The 18,895-nt window shown below is 37.8% G+C and overlaps 1 protein-coding gene across 1 annotated transcript; it reads right to left on the reverse strand.

The window, feature by feature from the left end:
- Nucleotides 1-3,857: 3,857 nt before the first annotated feature.
- CKAP2 (cytoskeleton associated protein 2) lies at nt 3,858-18,308 on the reverse strand. Its single transcript, XM_067713103.1, has 9 exons — nt 18,129-18,308; nt 17,149-17,233; nt 15,059-15,137; nt 14,073-14,941; nt 13,407-13,611; nt 11,522-11,692; nt 9,415-9,484; nt 5,665-5,920; nt 3,858-5,179 (listed from the first exon to the last, which is right to left on the reverse strand). The coding sequence occupies exons 1-9, from the start codon at nt 18,196-18,198 to the stop codon at nt 4,924-4,926; spliced, it is 2,061 nt and encodes a 686-aa protein (XP_067569204.1). The 5' UTR covers nt 18,199-18,308; the 3' UTR covers nt 3,858-4,923.
- Nucleotides 18,309-18,895: the final 587 nt, after the last annotated feature.

The raw sequence follows: 18,895 nt of genomic DNA on the forward strand, positions 1-18,895 counted from the left end.
ATAAAAGAAAAAAATGTTTTTTCCTCGTGATGAGCTTTCATATAAACATACAGCACTGTTTATACATTCTATTTATCATGTTGTATGTTACATCCCTAGTACTTATTTATCTTATAACTGGAAGTTTGTACTTTTTGACCACCTCCATCCAATTCCCCCTCCCGCCCCGCCCCTCTGGTAACCGCAAATCTGATCTTTTTCTATAGGTTGGTTGGTTTGTTCGTTGAAGTACAATTGACCTACAACACTAAGTTAATTCCTGGTGCACAACATACTAATTTGATATTTCTATACATTTCAAAATGATCACCACCGTAAGTCTAGGAAAAGTAATGGGCTTTAGTGATAACATAGTAGGCATTTGCAGACAGCACCTCTAGCTTTGCAGAGTATGGTGTACAATGAACAAGTAAGAGCTGATTAGAGTCTAGTTTCTGTCCTGATAAGCCATGTAGATACAACAGATATTTTCAAAATATTAAACAGATATGATGCCCGATGACCTTTGAATCTCAAAGTTAATTTTCCTGAGTTCCTAATGAGATAATAGCTTCAAACTCCAGGCCCTATTGATACAGAAAAAAAGATTGTCTTAATTTTATAAATAAGAGAGTCTCTTCATCCTTTTTTTTTTAAAATATATTTATTTATTTTATTTTTGGCTGCGTTGGGTCTTCATTGCTGCACACGGGCTTTCTCTAGTTGCGGCAAGCGGGGGCTACTCTGCTGCAGTGTGCGGGCTTCTCATTGCAGTGGCTTCTCTTGTGGAGCACAGGCTCTAGGCGTGTGGGCTTTAGTAGTTGTGGCATGCAGGCTCAGTAGTTGTGGCGCACGGGCTTAGTTGCTCCGCAGCATGTGGGATTTTCCCGGGCCAGGGCTTGAACCCTTGTCCCCTGCTTTAGCAAGTGGATTCTTAACCACTGCACCACCAGGGAAGCCCTACTTAGTGTTTTTGAGGTTCATCTATGTTGCTATGTTTATCAGTAGTTTGTTCCATTTTCTTAACGTCTGTTTTCTTTTGCTTAATTTCCATTGAGTGGATATAGCATACGATGTTTTCTCATTCACCAGTTATGGGCTTTTGTGTTGTTTCCAGTTTTGGGCTCTTATAAGACTATTATGAACATCTTTGTGTACAGTCTTTGCCTGGGCATGTTTTCATTTCTCCTTGATACTTAGGGATGGAATTGCTGGGTCTCACCCTTACATTTTATATTTTTAACAATTAAATGCCTACTAGATGGTGAGAGTAAACATGAATTTCTGTATCCTGCACCCAAACATGACGAGTTTGTTAGCAAGGTAATTAGCTTCAGTTCTATTTTTTTTTTCTCCTTGACACCTCTCCTGTTGATTGGAGTATTTTCATTTTATATGATGTTTTGTAATCTACAATTATGTGTATTTCACTGTTTTTATTGACTTGGTGTGCTTAATGATTCTTTAAATCTTAGATTTACTTTTTATTTCACTGGAATAAAACCCCTAGGGATACTTTCAGACAAGATCATGAGCGGTAAACTGAATCTTTGCATGTTTGAAAATGCCCTCAAACTTGAATTATAGCTTGGGCATAGAATTCTAGCTTCAGAGTACATTTTCTCAGAATTTTGAAGATCTCAGGTGTGGTAACAGGTCTGGCTTCTGAACGTCTCACACTTATTCCCACGGAGGTGGGACTCGTCCTGCTGCTAAATTCTATGAGCTCTGCCAACCCTTCGGTGTTAAAAAATTTCTTTATAAAAGAAGCCCTCCCTGTCCTAAGGAGAAAATGTATTTCACATTTCCTTCTAATATACTTACTTAAATTTAACCATTTATTCTACCGGAATTAATTTTTGCAAGTGGTATAGAGATTGAAATTTCTTGCTCTCAAAATGGATAGGTAACTGACTCACAGCTTCTTTTCTCTATTTTGAAATGTAAATTTTACTATTTACTAACCTCCCATGTAGTCTTAATTAATGTATTGATCCATGTCAATGAAGAGTTCCTATGACTTAAAAATGACTTGCAGAACCATACATAAAGTATGGTATTTATATCCAACAAAGCAAAAACAAAATCCACACATACACGTGTTTATATGTATTTATATCTGTGTATAAGATATCTGCAAGAAAATAGAAAGGAGCACAGAGAAGAAGGGGCAGAAGCATCTCCAAGAGTCACTTCTGTTTTCTTTGGGGCCCAACAGTCAGTTTTCTCATTTGTGTTATCAAGGGTGGTTGTATTCAAAAACAATTTTATCCCCAAACCACCCTTTTTGTTATTGTTTATCTTAATCTGTGTTGCAAAAGTACATGGGGTGATGAAAATACTCTAAAGTTAGACTGTGGTGATGGTTAAACAACTCTGAATATACTAAAACCCACTGAATTGTACACTATAAAAGGGTGCATTTTACGGTATGTGAATTAGCTCAGTAACACTTTTTTAAAAAAGGAGAAAACGTATATTTAAACAATCTTTAAAATTCAAGTCCTGGGTGGAGTCCGAACCTGGAAGGGCCTGGCCTGGAGTGCCTTGCGCTGCTCTGGAGACTCTCCCTGCCCGGCCGCTCCGAACGCCTCTCCCGCCTTGGCTGCCCCACCTTGTCTGGGGGCCAAAAGCTCCAGCTTGACCTGTTTCACTGCTTGTCTAAAATGCACATACTGGTGGGGACCGGAAAACCACATTCTGGTGAAGATGCTGCCTGCCTGTGGGACGCTAAATAATTTCAGTTCCTGCCGAATTCAAAACTCACTGAGGCCACAACTTCGGATAGTTTAGGGGGTGCGGCTGGGACGAGTCCTGTGTGAGGGATGTAGAGGCTGCCTGGGGTTGCTGGAGCAGTTAAGAGAGTCTTAAAATAAAACCAACATTTTAAAATTTAAAAAAAAGAAAAGAAAAGAAAAGAGAAAACCCCAGGCAGGAGCCCCTGCTTTTCTCTGGGTAGTTACTTCACTGTTCTCTCTGGTGATCTTTGCTCCCCAACCTTCGAACGGTCACCCAGTGCCTATTTACATTTTCCAGGTCCAACTACATAGGAAAGACTGACTCTCAGTCCTGATTCCAAACACCTGTGGAAAGGATTCTGACAGTCCAGCTTCAGTCAGGTGCCCATTCTGGCCATTCAACAGGGAGGACAGGCAGATAAAAATGATACAAAATGACCAGAATGGATTATCTCCACTTCACCCTTCAGAAACAGGAGATTCAACTAAGTAGCTTCTCCACAGTCATGTAACTTTTAAGAGAAGGGAGGAGCAGAACTTTTGAATGTAGGTCCGTTGGACTTCAAGGCTCATGCACCGTCCATCACATTCTTGGAGATATTTAGCTTGGAACAAACCTAGGTCAGACATGTGCTAACTGTTCTCAAGCATCTGGAAAGGAGTTACAACTAGTCAATAAGTGTTAGAACTATGATGATTTAGATAGATTTTCCCTCAGTTGAAGAGGAAAAAAAAAAAACAACACTGTATGAAACCTGTCCAAACAGAACAGTTTATCTCAAGCTCTCTTTCACTGAGATATTTCAAGCTATGTTATATGGCCTAATGAAACATATGGTATGGATATTTCAAAGCTGAGAGTATATGCCAGCTTGAAGTTTATTTCAAAATGGCATATTTTGCATCATTCATACAAAGGATGAAAAAAAAACTAAAGAATTAGTTTTTTAATTTTTAGATAAGTAGATTGATAATTTTTCAAAAGGAAATACACCATTAAGCACACACTTATTTTAAGTGTTGAAAAACCTAAAGTCCAATCCCACTATAATGTATTTCAAAGGCAAGGTTCAAATTTATTCACCCTGGTTAAATTGCATTTTATATTTGTTGAAAGAAACGTCATTGCAATATCGTTACATAGCTGTTTTCATTTATTGTATACATATTAGGTACACAGCTTAAAAGGAATAAAAATCCTACTCTCTAGAACATAAGACAATAAATAGAACAAAGACTGGCACTATTATACAAATGGAATTAATGAACGTAAATAAGAATAAGTATGTGATTTTCAACCACATTCATATTACACAGTTTTAAAACTATCTAACCTTTTACAATGACTAAATCCTTACTTGAAACTGTAGAGTTGGTGAAGGATGTATGCTATTTAAGTATTAGTTCAGAGACTTACAAAACAATTTTACTGGTGGTATTTATGTGTGGGGAGCAGAGACCTACTTACTGTGTATGACTATAATGTTTTAGGAGACATGATGTTTTTATATTACAAGGAAGAAATCAATTTTAAGTATTAGTTATTTTAGAAATACTACCTAAACTAGGATGACATTTATGAAATATTATATATTCCTTCTCTAACTGCCTTCTATTAGTCTATAAACTATAACAAAAGAAGTGACGGAAGTTAAAATTTTTAACATTTTGGATAGTCAAGTTAGAAAAGGAACTAAGGAAAGGAACTCAGATTTAAAGTTCTGAATGCCCACTAGGTTTGGCACATTTTCTTTCTTCCAACAAAGTATCTTCTCTTAGAAATGGAGTATTTAGTTAACTATCCCTCTCGGGGACCTCGGCTACAAGAAAAAAGAGGCCAAGAGACCACAGATGCAGACTCACTGGCATTGCTGGAGAGTGACAGTGAAGAACCAGGGGCAGAGTCCCAGGGACACAGGAGACCACAGCAGTCTGGGCTACTAGAATTGGGTGAGAAAGCAAGCTAAATCTTGTCTTCACAAAATTTACCTGTCTTAGAGGAAAAGTCAGTCTATTGAGATCGACAAGGTAGGATTAGCTTTCCGATGCACAGGAAGCAACACCTGCTATAGAGTGGACATTAGTGGGAGCGCTGACTGCCGTGAATACTTAGGTACTTGGCGACTCTTGACCTAAGGGACATGAAAAGCCACAACAAACCAACCAACCAAACACCCTCGAAATAATACAACCTCCTATCTGAGCTTCACTTCTCTTCTGTCGTGTCAGTCTCCGAGTACAAGCGGCACAAGGCTGCATTGGGGCGGCACACAAAAGCGTCAGTTTCACTTCCCAACTCTGTTAACTGCTCCAGTGAAGACACACAGGGAAAATGGTCTTTTAACATATCTGGCAATTTTGAAGTCTTCTCTTGAAGACGTCGAGATCGTCTAACTGGTGTGAGAAACTTGAGCTCTTTAAATGCAGAATTTGTTTCGTCAAACTGCATCTTCTTTTTCACACTAAAAAAAACCACAAAATTATTCCCAGAGTTAAAAAACACGTTAAATTTTCACTTCACACTTTTATGCTATTTATCATACTATAACTTGTATGTTACAACCATGTCACTGCTTGTCCTACAGAAAGAGGTCCTGCAATAAGTAAGGAACTTATTCATTTCCCTGTTGTTACAACTTGTACACAGTAGATACTTGAATATCTATAGAATTGGCTAATCGCTCAATTCCAAAACCCACTGCTATTAATAATACAGAGATAAAAGTAAAAATGATGTAAAAGTTTTTCTTTTTTAAAATGGCAATATTTAGGGAAAAGCAAAGCAAATACAGTATTTAAAGGGTGAAATGTTCCAATCACATTTTGTTTCAAACCTTTCTATTAACAAATAGTTCTAATCGGAAGCTCTCTTAAACATTTTAAAATACCACATGCATGATCCTAAGCATAAAAACAAATCAGAGAACATTACACTTTAAAAGTTTACCTTTGCAAGTATGGAGTAGTAGACACATTATATTTAATTAAGCAACCCGCCCTAGTTTCTGTATTGGGGGTTTTAACATCACTGGTTGGGTCTTTTGTTTTGTCATCTTGCTCTTTTTCACAACCTTGAAATACCACATTTCTAGGATGCTTATTTTCTATTTCCGGTTTTTCTGACCCCAGATTAACACTTGTATCGTCAGTGGTGGCTTCTTGGATTTGTTCCTTGGTAGCACAAGCCTCCTCAATATTTTCTCCTATAGAAACAGATTTATAGATTAAGCTTCTGGTCAAATTTAAAGAACAAAATCAGAAGACAAAGTTATTTACAGTTGGCCAGATTTTCAAAATAAAAGAACCAAACAGCCATCTCCTAACCATTAGTTTTTCTAAGCAAATACTGCTAACAATTATTTAACAAATATTTACTATCTCCTATGTGTCAGGGATTATAGATACAAATATAAGAAGGAAATCATCCCCATCCTTTAAAAAGTTCACATTCTGTGGAACAGACATGCTTTAAAATAATTATAAAATGAGGAAAATGCTTGAATTGAGGTAAAAACAAAAGGTTATGGGAACCCATAAAAAGAAATAACTGAGTTTGCTTGAGGGACAGGGAGATGGCAAGGGAAGGCTTCACAAATGACATTTAGGCAGGGTCTTGAAAAATGAGTACAAGACGAAGACAATTTCGATATGAAGCTTAAAAGAAAATGATCCATTAAGACAATATTAAAGGGCCAGTGTGCTTAGAACATAGGGTAAAGAGCAAGGTGCAAATGTGGGAAGGAGGTGATGAGTTCAGACAGGTAGGAAGTTTTAGTTAAAAAAATTCACTGGAGGGTTTCCATGGTGGCGCCGTGGTTGAGAGTCCGCCTGCCGATGCAGGGGACACGGGTTCGTGCCCCGGTCCGGGAAGATCCCACATGCCGTGGAGCGGCTGGGCCCGTGAGCCATGGCCGCTGAGCCTGCGTGTCCGGAGCCTGTGCTCTGCAACGGGAGAGGCCACAGCAGTGAGAGGCCCGCGTACCACAAAAAAAAAAAAAAAAAAAAAAAAAAAATTCACTGGAGAGACAGATATAATTAGATTTGGTCACCATACAGAACGGTTTAGAATGGCAGGGAATGATTTGTGGGACTTCCCTGGTGGTCCAGCAGTTAAGACTACGTGCTTCCACTGCAGGGGCACGGGTTTGATCCCTAGTCGGGGAACTAAGATCCCATATGCTGTGCAGCACAACCAAAAAAAAAAAAAAAAAAAAAAAAGGTAATGATCTGTGATGGTAAGAAGACAAAGCTGTTACCACAGTCTGAGCAAGGTGGTAGAGGTGGACAGTGGGAAGGAAGGGCCCAAGTTTAGTGTTATTCCTGAGTCAGCACTTAACAAATTAACACATATGAAGGTCTGAATGAGTGTGGATGTGTGCATTCCTTCTAAAATTTCTTGCTTCAGAGTCTTTAATGACAAAGGAGGATTTTTTCTTTTTTTTTTCTTTTTTGGGAGGAAGAGATGCTGGTATGAGGAAGCAGCGAGGGAAGACAAGGCATTCCAAATAAAACATGTTAGATGTGAAATACTTGTGAGACATCCTGGTAAATCCACTGAGCTGAAAAGCCCTCTAGATTTGATTATTAGGAAATTATTAGGTTTTTTCCTTTTTTTAAATTGATAGAGATTTTTACTAAGTGATGATTTTAGTTACATGATAAAGTGAATGTGGTTTAGTGAGGATAAGTTGAAGTAAGGAGAGAGGGAATATCGATTCATTAATTCAACAAATATTTTTGCAGTAGTACTGGGGCTGCAGTGGCGAAGAAGATCAGACCCAGTCCTTGACAACAGAGTTTAGAGCTTGAAAGACAAGACAAACAAGCAATCAAGTGCATAAAATACTGCACAGAGAAAACCAGCGAGCACAAAACAGGGCATTTCATCTAGTTGGGTTGAGAGGAAAGGTGGACATCAGGGAAGGCTACCTCAAGGAAGTGACAGGTGAACTGTGGTACGAATTAGGTTAAAAGTAGAAGACTGGCTTGGAGAGACCCAGAGGCAAGACAGAGAGTACAGCTCCTTCTAGGAAATAAAAAAAAAAGTAAAGAAAGCAATCAGGGATGTGTAGGAGAGGGAGTGACAAGAGAGGCTGGGATCAGGAATCTAAGCAGATATGTGATGGGGCATTTTGGTTGCAGTCTTGAGAACAGATTGGAGCCAGAGTAGAGAAGCAGGAACCTAAGTAAGGAAACCATTGTTGTAGTCCACGTAAGAGCTGTCAGCGATCGTGACTATAGTAATGAGAGTAAGGATGGAGAGAAGTGGATGGATTTTAAGAGATGCCTAGGAAGTTAAACTGAATTTGATTGGCTAGGAAACAGGGGTGGGAAAGTGGGAAAAGAGGGAAGGAGTGAAATATAACCCCAAGATTTCTGGCTTGGAGAACTCGACAGTGTCGGTCACTGAGATAGGGAACCAAACTAAGGAAAAGGTTTGGGGAAAAGTGATGTAGTCAAGTTTGGATTTCTGGGATTAAGGGATCTGAGAGATACCAAAGTGGTGCTTCTCTCTCTTATTATTTGTCTTATACTTCCCAAAGATGTTTTCTTGCTGTTTACAAATAATTTTAATTTGTAAAATGGATTTTATACCTAGAATTTATAATTATATATTTCGAAAGCCAAGAGTTTATGGATAGCACTTCTTTTTGCATCTAAAGATAAATATTCTACCAGCTGGAAAGATTCCACTAACTAGTATGATTCTATTAAGGAAAAAAAAGGTAGAATAACTGAACCAGGTTTAAATACTGGTTTTCTCTTTTTAAATATCTTTAGAGCCAGTGAGAATTATGAGGAAGAAGGTTCTATAAAATTCTTATTTCTACTTTGCTGTCTTTAGCACAAAGACACAGGATTAGGTTATACTTTAAAAAAATTTTTTTTTAATTGAGGTATAAATGACATACAACATTATATTAGTTTCAAGTGTACAACATGATTTGATATTTGTATGTATCATGAAATGATGACCAGAACATATTGTGAAATGAAACCATCTCTCCCCATACATAGTTACATACATTTTTTTTCTTGTGATGAGGACTTTTCAGATCTACTCTCTCAGCAACTTTCAAATATGCAATACAGTGTTATTATCTACAGTCACCATGCTGTACTTTGTATGCCCAGGACTTATTTATTTTATAACTGGTAATTTGTATCTTTTGACGCCCTTTACCCATTTCAATGGGTTAGGCTATTCTTAAACCTTTCTGCTCCTTTGGTTTGTGGTATACTAGTCTTTCCTGGTTTTTCCTCCTGTCTCCCTGACCATTCCCTCTTAAGCTCCTTTATTAAATATAGCCAGTAAGATCAGAGCATATATATCTGTATGTTCCACTGGGGCATAATAAGAGCAAACATAAACAGAAATATTCTCTGTTGAACCAAAACGTCTTATAGATCATCTAGTCAAACTGCCTCATTTTTAAGACAGGAAATTAAGGCCTAGAAAGGTAAGGTAACTTTCACAGACACATGATAACAAATTTGGGTTTCAAACCAGACCTCCTAATTAAAAATTATTTATACTACATAAAGCCAAAGAATTTCAGAGGTATGTCAACAGAAGTATGAGGAAAGAAACAACTTAAATATTTAAAAAGTTTAAAAAGATAAAAGAAAAATAATTCAGCAAAGAAATTTAATCAAATCACAATTCACTTGAAGAAAACAAAAGAAACTAACTTACCAAATTTAACTTTTTCTTGACTCTTCATTGTAAGAATGTCAACAATTGCATGTCGCATCTCTTCAATAGGCTTAATTTTTTTTTAATGAAGAAAGCAGACCCATATAAGTTTTATATTCTCAGACATTAACTAAGGTTGTCCAAGTTGAAAGTATTAAAACCAGTGATTAAATTTCATATTTTATAACAAAGCAATGATTCTTGGACCATTTTTCTCAGAACACTTATTTTGCCACTCCAATTAAAAATATGACTGTCTTTTCCAATAAAAATGAACTTAAGGGACAGAATTTCATCAGTTTAAAAAATTTCCCCATAATTTTTCTTCAGCCTATGGTAAATATTACTGCTTACCTGATAGGGACAAAATGAATGAACAAATAGCAAATTAAGACTATTAATATCTATCAAAGAGCTGATTATATTAAGTTTCTCTAAATTTATATTAGTTTATTCCCTTTCCCCTACATCCAAGTCCATGGTTATATTTTTGTTTCACGTGCTATTAAATGCATTTCTGAAGAGTTCAAGGTTGATCAGCCTAACATTTCATTTATTCAAAAATTCAACAGTTTGGGGCTTCCCTGGTGGTGCAGTGGTTGAGAGTCCGCCTGCTGATGCAAGGGACACAGGTTCGTGCCCCAGTCCGGGAAGATCCCACATGCCGCGGAGCGGCTGGGCCCGTGAGCCATGGCCACTGAGCCTGCGCGTCCAAAGCCTATGCTCCGCAACGGGAGAGGCCACAACAGTGAGAGGCCCGCGTACCGCCAAAAAAAAAAAAAAAAAAATTCAACAGTTTAGTAAAGCATCCATTATATGTCACATATTATAAGTACTTACTATGTTCCTTTGAACCACGATGCCTGCTAATGCAGTATATTCAAAATATTATATGAAAGAGAAGCTCAGGCTCATATTCTTAATTCTAGAACTTAGTCCTGAACTACTCACCCATCTGGCTTTTAATTTTCTTGGCTAATTTTGATCCCTGTTTTCCAATTTCTGCTCTGGTCTCACATCTTTCTCTTTACACTACTGCTTTCTCTGTGAACACCTGGCTCTAGTTTTGCATCCTAGCTATACTGTCACAAGCTGCTGTAAGTAACGTCCCTTCTGGTTCAATGTAGTAGGGACCTAACATTCTCTTCCAGGTGAGATTCGGTGAAATACAATTACCCTTCAGCAAAGTGTTTTACACATAATAGCCATAGAGAGAATATCTGCTGAATATTTGATTTTTGATTCAGATGAAAGGTCAAATAGCATTTGCTGGTTTTGCTGATACTAAAGGATATAGACCTTTCTTAAGAAAAGGCTAAAAAAGTTTTTAAAAAAACTCTCTTTGTAAACAATTTCCAAGAATGCGTTTCTGAGAAACTTGGTCAGAAGGAAATACATTTTAGGAATATCTGACCGTAAAGACAACAAAACCAATCAAATGTCAATCAAATGTCATTGATTCACAAATCAAACCAATCAAAATGTCAAACCAATCAAATCAAAAAAACCTCAAGATACCATTTTTTTCTATACCCAGGGTTCTTCTGGTAGCAGCACACAAGGAAGAGGTGACAGGTATAATATCAAACCACTATGGTGGTAATAATGTCAGAGATATTAGTTTATTGCCATTTTCTGGACCAAACATATGGCATATAAATGTGAGTCCATAAAGATATACTCCTAAAGTGAAAGAATTCTCTCACAAAGCCATCAGAACTTACTAACATTTTAAAAGTTAATTTAATTCCATTTGCTTTCTAGTCAATAAATACATTTTAATATTGAAAATTCAGTTTCCCAGTAGATTTCTCAACTAGAGAATGTGCAAAACGACATGCTGTGCTAAAATATTTCTCACAGCACGTTTCATGAAATACACATTTCAGCTTATATCCATTTTCTAAGGTCTGATTATCCCTAGTACATGAGCAAGTTTTAGAAGGTTGAGAAACAGCCTTTATAATATGCAATCCTTGTGGCCTTTAAACATTCATCACTGCCACATATATAACCACAATCTTATCAAGTTATGCGGTGATGTGTTCCAAAATAATTCTGAATTATTTACACTGTAATAATAAAGACCAGTAAGTTTTAATCTCACCTGAGCTCCTGCCAGAATGGCCTTCTCATAGATTGCGATAATATTTTCAATAGGACTCGTAAGTGGTTCAACACGTGCAAGGCATATCCAATATTTAACAAGTTTTTTGGCATCTGGAATATTTTTAATCAGGTCATTTAGTGTAACCAATACTTCTTCTTTTGGACATCCCTAAAATAGCAAGAAATAAAGTGAGTGATGTCATTTAGCCTACAAACTATGAACAATTAAGTAAACTTACTGTAATCAAGGTCAGTGATAAAGAGAGAAAAGGTTGGTAGAAAATTATTCATAAAATATTCACCATTTTACTCCTTACTCCAGACTTGTTCTGAATGGCTAGCAAGAAGCATATCAGTCAAAAGTCAGAGAGAGAAGAAAAAAGAAATACTAGTTGAGAAAAATATTAGTAAAAAAATGACTAAAACTCTACTTGATCTTGATGTTTATCCTCTTTATATTATGAGATTCTATTTGTTAATACTTTATTTAGAATTTTTGCATTTACCAAATGCTTATGAGAATAGCTTGCAAGTTTCTTCTTCAATTATCTTTGTCAAAAAGTTTTGATAGTAAGATTAAAATGAATCTGTAATGGTTTACGTAATTAAGAGCTATATATAGTTAAGTAGCAGGGCAGAAAAATTCCATAGTATCAATAAAAAACCCCAGCAGAGCAGAAATAAGAAGAGAATCAGTTTCCCTGACTATAATTTCCACTGGTTGTCAGAACCACAAAAAGTTGAAAGATGCTCATGAAGACTAGAGAAAGGTTTGAAATCACACTCTGTATGTTCAGTCTTGCTATGGATCTTAGATACTAGTGAGTGACGGGGAGATCAGCTCGATGCTTTGTGACCACCTAGAGGGGTGGGATAGAGAGGGTGGGAGGGAGGCTCAAGAAGGAGGGGATATGGGGATATGTGTGTGCGTATAGCTGATTCACTTTGTTGTACGGCAGAAACTAACACAACATTGTGAAGCAATTATACTCCAATAAAGATGTATAAAAAGAAATTCACAACTATAATTGACAGTTAAACAATATATTAAGATGATTCTTATACATATTAAAATATACGTGTATTATATATATATATATATTTTTTTTTTTTTTCGGTATGCGGGCCTCTCACTGTTGTGGCCTCTCCCGTTGCGGAGCACAGGCTCCGGATGCACAAGCTCAGCGGCCATGGCTCACGGGCCCAGCCGCTTCGTGGCATGTGGGATCTTCCCGGACCGGGGCACCAACCCGTGTCCCCTGCATCGGCAGGCAGACTCTCAACCACTGCGCCACCAGGGAAGCCCTACACGTATATATTTTTTTAAAAATTAGGAGAAGTCAGGAAATAAAAAAAAAAAACACTCTGAAGTTGATTACCATACACATAGGAATTCTGGTCCAAATCGTAAAATTCTACAGTTCAAGGCCATGATGATATTGGTTTAGATTAATGGGATTTTGCTTGCAACTATTTTAGTTAAATTTAATCTGTGATAATAATTTGTGTTGCTAGTCTTTGATAAAGTATGGGAATAAGTTGAAAAAAAATTGTAAATATATTGAATGAATGTAAAAACAAAAGTATCAGAGTGAATATCCACCCCCAGCCCACTCTATGGTAACATCTTAGAGGAATACAATATTTACAACTCAACTGAAAAAAATCTAAGTATCCATTTGATATATTTATATGAACTCAGTGAGAATGTAGTCCATTTAAGGCTAAAGAGAAACAATCTCACAATTAACAGTAAGTCTCCATAACACTGCTGACACATTAATTGGTCAAAAAAGAGTGACGGTATAATTTAATGAGATAATGTTGATAAAGGTTAATTTGCAAACTATAAACTACTACACAAATAAAGAAAAAGACTCTACCTCATTAATCAGGTTTAGGCATTCAGAAAATGTCTTGTTTACTTTTTCAGTAAACACTCGCTGTTCGTCTTCTTCTGCCATAGTAGTCCAGAAGGATCCAACTGGCTTTTCATTTTGTGCTTCGGGCTCAGGCTGGGTAACCACTGAGCTCGGAGGCCTTTTCATTACTCTTCCTTTGCCAGCTTTCCACTCACTCAGACGAGCCCTACAGTTAGAAGCAGCATATAAACATTACTGTGATACTGATAACAGATTTCTGTCAAATACAGTGAAAGTTAAAAAAATATTTCAGGTCTTTAAGTAATTCTACACTGGTGGCATATACATAGTTCACCAGCTTGAAGAAAAAGAAATACAGAACCTATCAATGTTAATGATATGCTCACAAAGACCCCAGGAATGCATTTTTAAATGGAGAGGTTATAAAATATTTCTCAATTTTATTAAGTATTTTAACTTAGATTACATAAAACAACCTAATTAAACACACTCAAGCACAATAACTTAGGACATACTGTTCCACGATATAAATTTGCTTAAATTGATCTGCATATGACTGAAGAGAATCCATGTACAAAAAGCTCTAATACATTCAAGGAAATGATAAGCCAAATTCACAAGCGGTACCCTACTAAAAATTAAGCTAACAAAACTATATCTACTTACTTTCTCTCCTCCGCAGTTTCTCTGGGCTGAGTCCATCTACTATCAATAGCTGCTTTCACCATGGTATGTCTGCGCTGGTCAATGCTTTTTGACTTTTCTATCAGTTTAGTATTAGAAGACGAAGCAGGCCTGGCTACCATTTCAGATGTCATGCTTCTTGATAGTGTCTTATTTCTTTTTATGTCCCGAGAAGAACTGGTTTTGATAATAGACGAAACCGTATTTAACTGTAATAATTCTTTCTCTCGAGGCCCTTTCCTAACTGTAACACTGGCAGACGTCCTACTGATGCCTTGTTTCATGGTGTTCTGGTTATTACTGTGGTGACTTCTAATAGAAGGTTGCACAAGTTGACTGCTCTGAGATGTAGTGCTCACAAATTTAGTGGCAGTCGTCATATGTGAGGCTCTATCACTTTTCACTGTTACACTGCTGGCGTGTACAGGCTGAGACTTTGTGGCTTTCGAGACAGTAGCTGAAAGTTTCTTCGTTGCTGCAGAACTCTCATCTTTGACTTGCAGAGGTTTTCTAAAGGAATTAATCTTAGACTGAACAATTTGGCCACGATAAGACCCAAGCACAGGTTTCTTGGGCATGTTAGCATCTTGCTTTGGTTTCTCTGTAGTCATTTGTTTCTTTTTACTGTTGTTTTTAAGGTGAAATGCTTGGCTTAACGTCATATGTTGACTTTGGGGGTCATCTTTAATTGGTAACAATGGCAGAGTTTGATTATTATCCTCAAAATTAGGTGTATCAACTGCTGTAGTTGAATTGGTTAATTCATTACAAGGTTTTAAAGGAATACAGTTTTTTTCCATTGTTATATTATTCTTGATCCCAGTAGGTCTACCGACATTCTCTTTATCAGTCTAAAAGAGTTAAAGACAAATTAGTTAAAGACAAATCTTTCAGAAAGAGTTTAGGAAAAAACCTTCTTTAGGAATGAGGGGAAAGGGAACATTTAGGAGGGCTATTCCATATCTTACCATTTTTGCCTTAAGTTCCAGAACTTTTGTCTCTTCTTGGATCTGGCCTTCAGATATCCTCACTCTCTGGTCTCTATCACTTAAAAAAAAAAAAAAAAAAAAAAAAGTCCATACCAAGGAAGTTTCCTTTTCTGGGGGAGGTATGGGAGGATATAACAATTATCTGACTTTGCTGTTTTAAACTGAGGCAAGAACTGAGCTGAGATTTGTCCTAAGCAAAACTCTTTTTTATTATAGGGTGATTTAATAGTGTAAACAAGACGGCTGAGGAATTTAAAGGTATTTTCTTACAAGCCTTAATACCCTCCCCCCCCAATCTCATTCTAAACCATTCTCTAGTCATTTAAACAAGTCTTCAAAAATCTTTATTAAGCAACATTTTCTTTGGTTAGTTTTAAGTACTTAGTACCAGACTTACATTGAAAAAAAATTTTTATAAATAGTTCTCCCAAAAGAAATTCAAAAATTTCCACACACACTCACAACTTAATTTATTAATCATGGGGATTTTAGTTTCTAAATAGCATTGCATTTAAAATATATATATATACACAAAGCAAAATCTTCTTCAAGAATTAAACTTAAACTCCCTTTTTATAGATATAGGCTAGTACAGGCTACAGTATAGGTTAGTACAGGCTGTGAGAATCTCTTAGCAAGTGATTTTGTATTCCATGAACGAAGGGAAAAAAAAGGGTCAGTTGGATATGCCTTGGATTCTAAGGCAGATTTCAAGTTCAGAGACGTAAAAATGTGAACAAAATGTACATTTTAGAGTCAGCAAAATTTGACTTCTGTATAGTTGAGTTTAGAATGTTCTTTTCTTCCCATCGTGTATAAGAGTACTCTAAACCCCACGACCCAGTTGGATTCCTTATTTAAATAAGTAGTTGAGAGTCACTGTCTTATGTGAATTAATGTTCTCTTTGCTTTCTCTCTAGTAATCTCATTCCACCCCAAGGTTTTAAAGAAATACCATCTACACACTGACAACTCCCAAGTTTATATCTGTAGTCCCATTCTCACCCCTGAACTTTAGACACATCGCTATTTGGCATCTCCACTTAGATGTCTTATTGCTGCCTCAGACTTAACATAGTCAGAACAGAACTCCCCATTCTCCCACTCCTCCATCAGGCTTCCCATCTCAATATATGGTATCGCTATCCACTCAGTTATTCAAATCAAAAGTCTAGGATCATCTTTTGTCTTAAACAAAAAATTGGGATTTGTGAAAGAAAATGTTTATTCTAAAGAAAAGCAACTAATTAATGTAGACTAAAAAAATTAAAAAATAATTTTTATTTGGAAACAATGCCAAACTTATATAAAGTTGCAAAATTATAAATAATTCAAACTCTTTATCCAGATTTGCCTATTAACATTTTATCCCATTTGCATTATCATTTGCACTCTTTCTGAACATGTCTATGTGTGGAGTATACACAACTTTTTATCTGAACCTTTCAAGTTAAGTTACATACATGATGCCTCTTTACCCTTAAATACTTAAATGTTTATTTCCTAAAAATAGGAATTTTCTCTTACATAACCACAGAACAGTTATCAAATTCATAAATTTACCTTAACCATTTTAATCTATTGTTCATAGTTGAAAACTGACCTGATAATGTCCTTTATAGCATTTCCCTTTCCACTATTAAATACAGTATAAGGGTCAGGTATTGAATTTAGTTGTCATATCTCTTTAGCCTCCTTTACCCTGGAACATTAAGGATCATCTTCAACTCTATTTTTTCTTTTACATCCCATATCTAATCCATCACCAAGTCCTGCCAGCTCTATCTCCTAAACATAGCAGAATCTGAGTATTTTCCACCCTGGAGAAGGGTATGAAGCATTCATCAACACAAAATATATCAATAAGTAGAGTACCTAATATAAAGAAATACAAATTAAAATACTGGCTTAAATAAAATGTATTAAAATTCATTTCATCTTTAAAAAACAAAACTTTAAAAATGGGGCTACTAGAAAATTTTAAATTACATGTGTGGCTCACATTACATCTTTACTGGATAGCTCTGATATAATTTGACAGATGTGAAGTGAAAAAAATTTGACCTCACCTGGATAATATCTGATTTTCCTGTTTGTATGCAAAAAAAGTTTTTCTTTTTAACAGATGCTCCTTGAGTTTTTGTCTTCTTTGCTCTAAATAACAAAAGAGCTACAGGTCAACATCAGCTGCAATAACAACATCAAATAAAATACTGACTAAATGAAGATTTAACTTCGAAAAATGTTCTACCTGAGATTACATCTTATGTATAACAGAAAATTTCCCAGTTCAGTACTGCCTTTGAGAAATAATCACATTTTGAAATGACTGTTACTGTAACTGGTCCCCATAACCACTCTGTATAAGAATCACATTCTCTACTGTCTGAAAGTGAAAAGTCTAGAGAACATCATTTTCAACATACAGCTCCTGAAAGCCAAGTTTTAAGAAGCTAAATGGTGGAGATGAGACACCAGACTCCAAGTTCTAATTTACCAGAATTGGGTAAGAATTTCTTTCCTGTTTTGCCACGTGTAGGACAAGAAATATCTATTATTTCTGAAGACGCAGCTAACCCTAGATTTCTATAAAGTCGAAGGCGACGTGTGTTAAATCTGAAGCATCAGTTGAACACTCCCGTCCCTCCAGAAATTAACTCCCGACTCAGGAGGCGGGAGCGCCCTGCGCAGGCGCAGTCAGCTCCCAGCACTGACGCGGCCTCGCCTCCGCGGGCCCGGGTCCCCAACGCGGGTCCCTGCCGGAGCCCCGCACACGCCCCCGACCCCACCCCACCCCCCGGCTAAACGGATCCTCTCACCGAAGCCCGTCGCCGCCGCCAGTGGGTCGCGACCGCACGCGACGCGTTCAACCCGCACACTAACACCACGGAGCGGGTACCACTCGGATTGTCCATTTCACAAACCCTGTCCAGACTTCTCGCACAACTGAACTGGGCGGAAACTGGTCTGCGAACCCAAGGCCCTGATGGCCCTGCCCGAGCCATCCCCCCGCGGCCGCGCCGGCCGCTCCCGGCACCGCGGCCCTCACCTCTGAACGCGGACTGGGCCCTCTGACTCGGGGGCAGCTGCAGGTCCTGGGGCACGGCTGGGGTGCTCATCGCAGCTCCGGGCAGGGGGACGCGTCTCGAGCTCGACCGCCACAGTGTCCGTCAAGCCGGAGCGGCCGCACACTGCCCCACTACGCCCTGGGCTCGGCCTTAGACTGCGCGACCGCCGCCTCCGCCCATTGGTGCCCGGCGTGAATTGAATGGGCCAATGGGCGAAGAGGGGCGGGGGGCCTGCTCTGTGTCTGCAGGGGCGGGGCTTGAGACCGCCTAGTTCAGTTAGGACCTCTCGGGACTGAATCCCTAGGTTTTCAAACATAAACAGAGCTCTTGTCTTGGACTTGGCAACTTGGGAGGAGTCGGAGCGAAGTCTCTGTAGCAGATAGCTCTCGTCTCTAGACGCTCACAGTGCATTGAGGAAGGCAGAGGAGAAAAGTGCTGTTTGGAGTGTTCAGTGAGGAGGAGGATTATAAGCACCCACTACTGTACCTAGAGCATGTGTATTTCCTTTTCACAAATAATTACTTCATTGCGGCATCACAGCTCTGAAGTGGGACGTTATCATCTCCTGTTTCACAGATAAGGTGACAGGCTCAGAAGTTATTTGTCCACGTTTGCACAGATTGAAAAGAGAAACTGAAATTAGGGTCTACTTCCCTCTGTACTACCCAATTACCAGATGAGAAAAAGAGAGGAAGAGAAAGGGCTAAAATGGGGATAGACCTTTCTTTTATAATCCTGTGAAGGTAAA

This window comes from Pseudorca crassidens, chromosome 18, assembly GCF_039906515.1.
Source record: "Pseudorca crassidens isolate mPseCra1 chromosome 18, mPseCra1.hap1, whole genome shotgun sequence".
Classification (NCBI taxonomy): Eukaryota; Metazoa; Chordata; class Mammalia; order Artiodactyla; family Delphinidae; genus Pseudorca; species Pseudorca crassidens.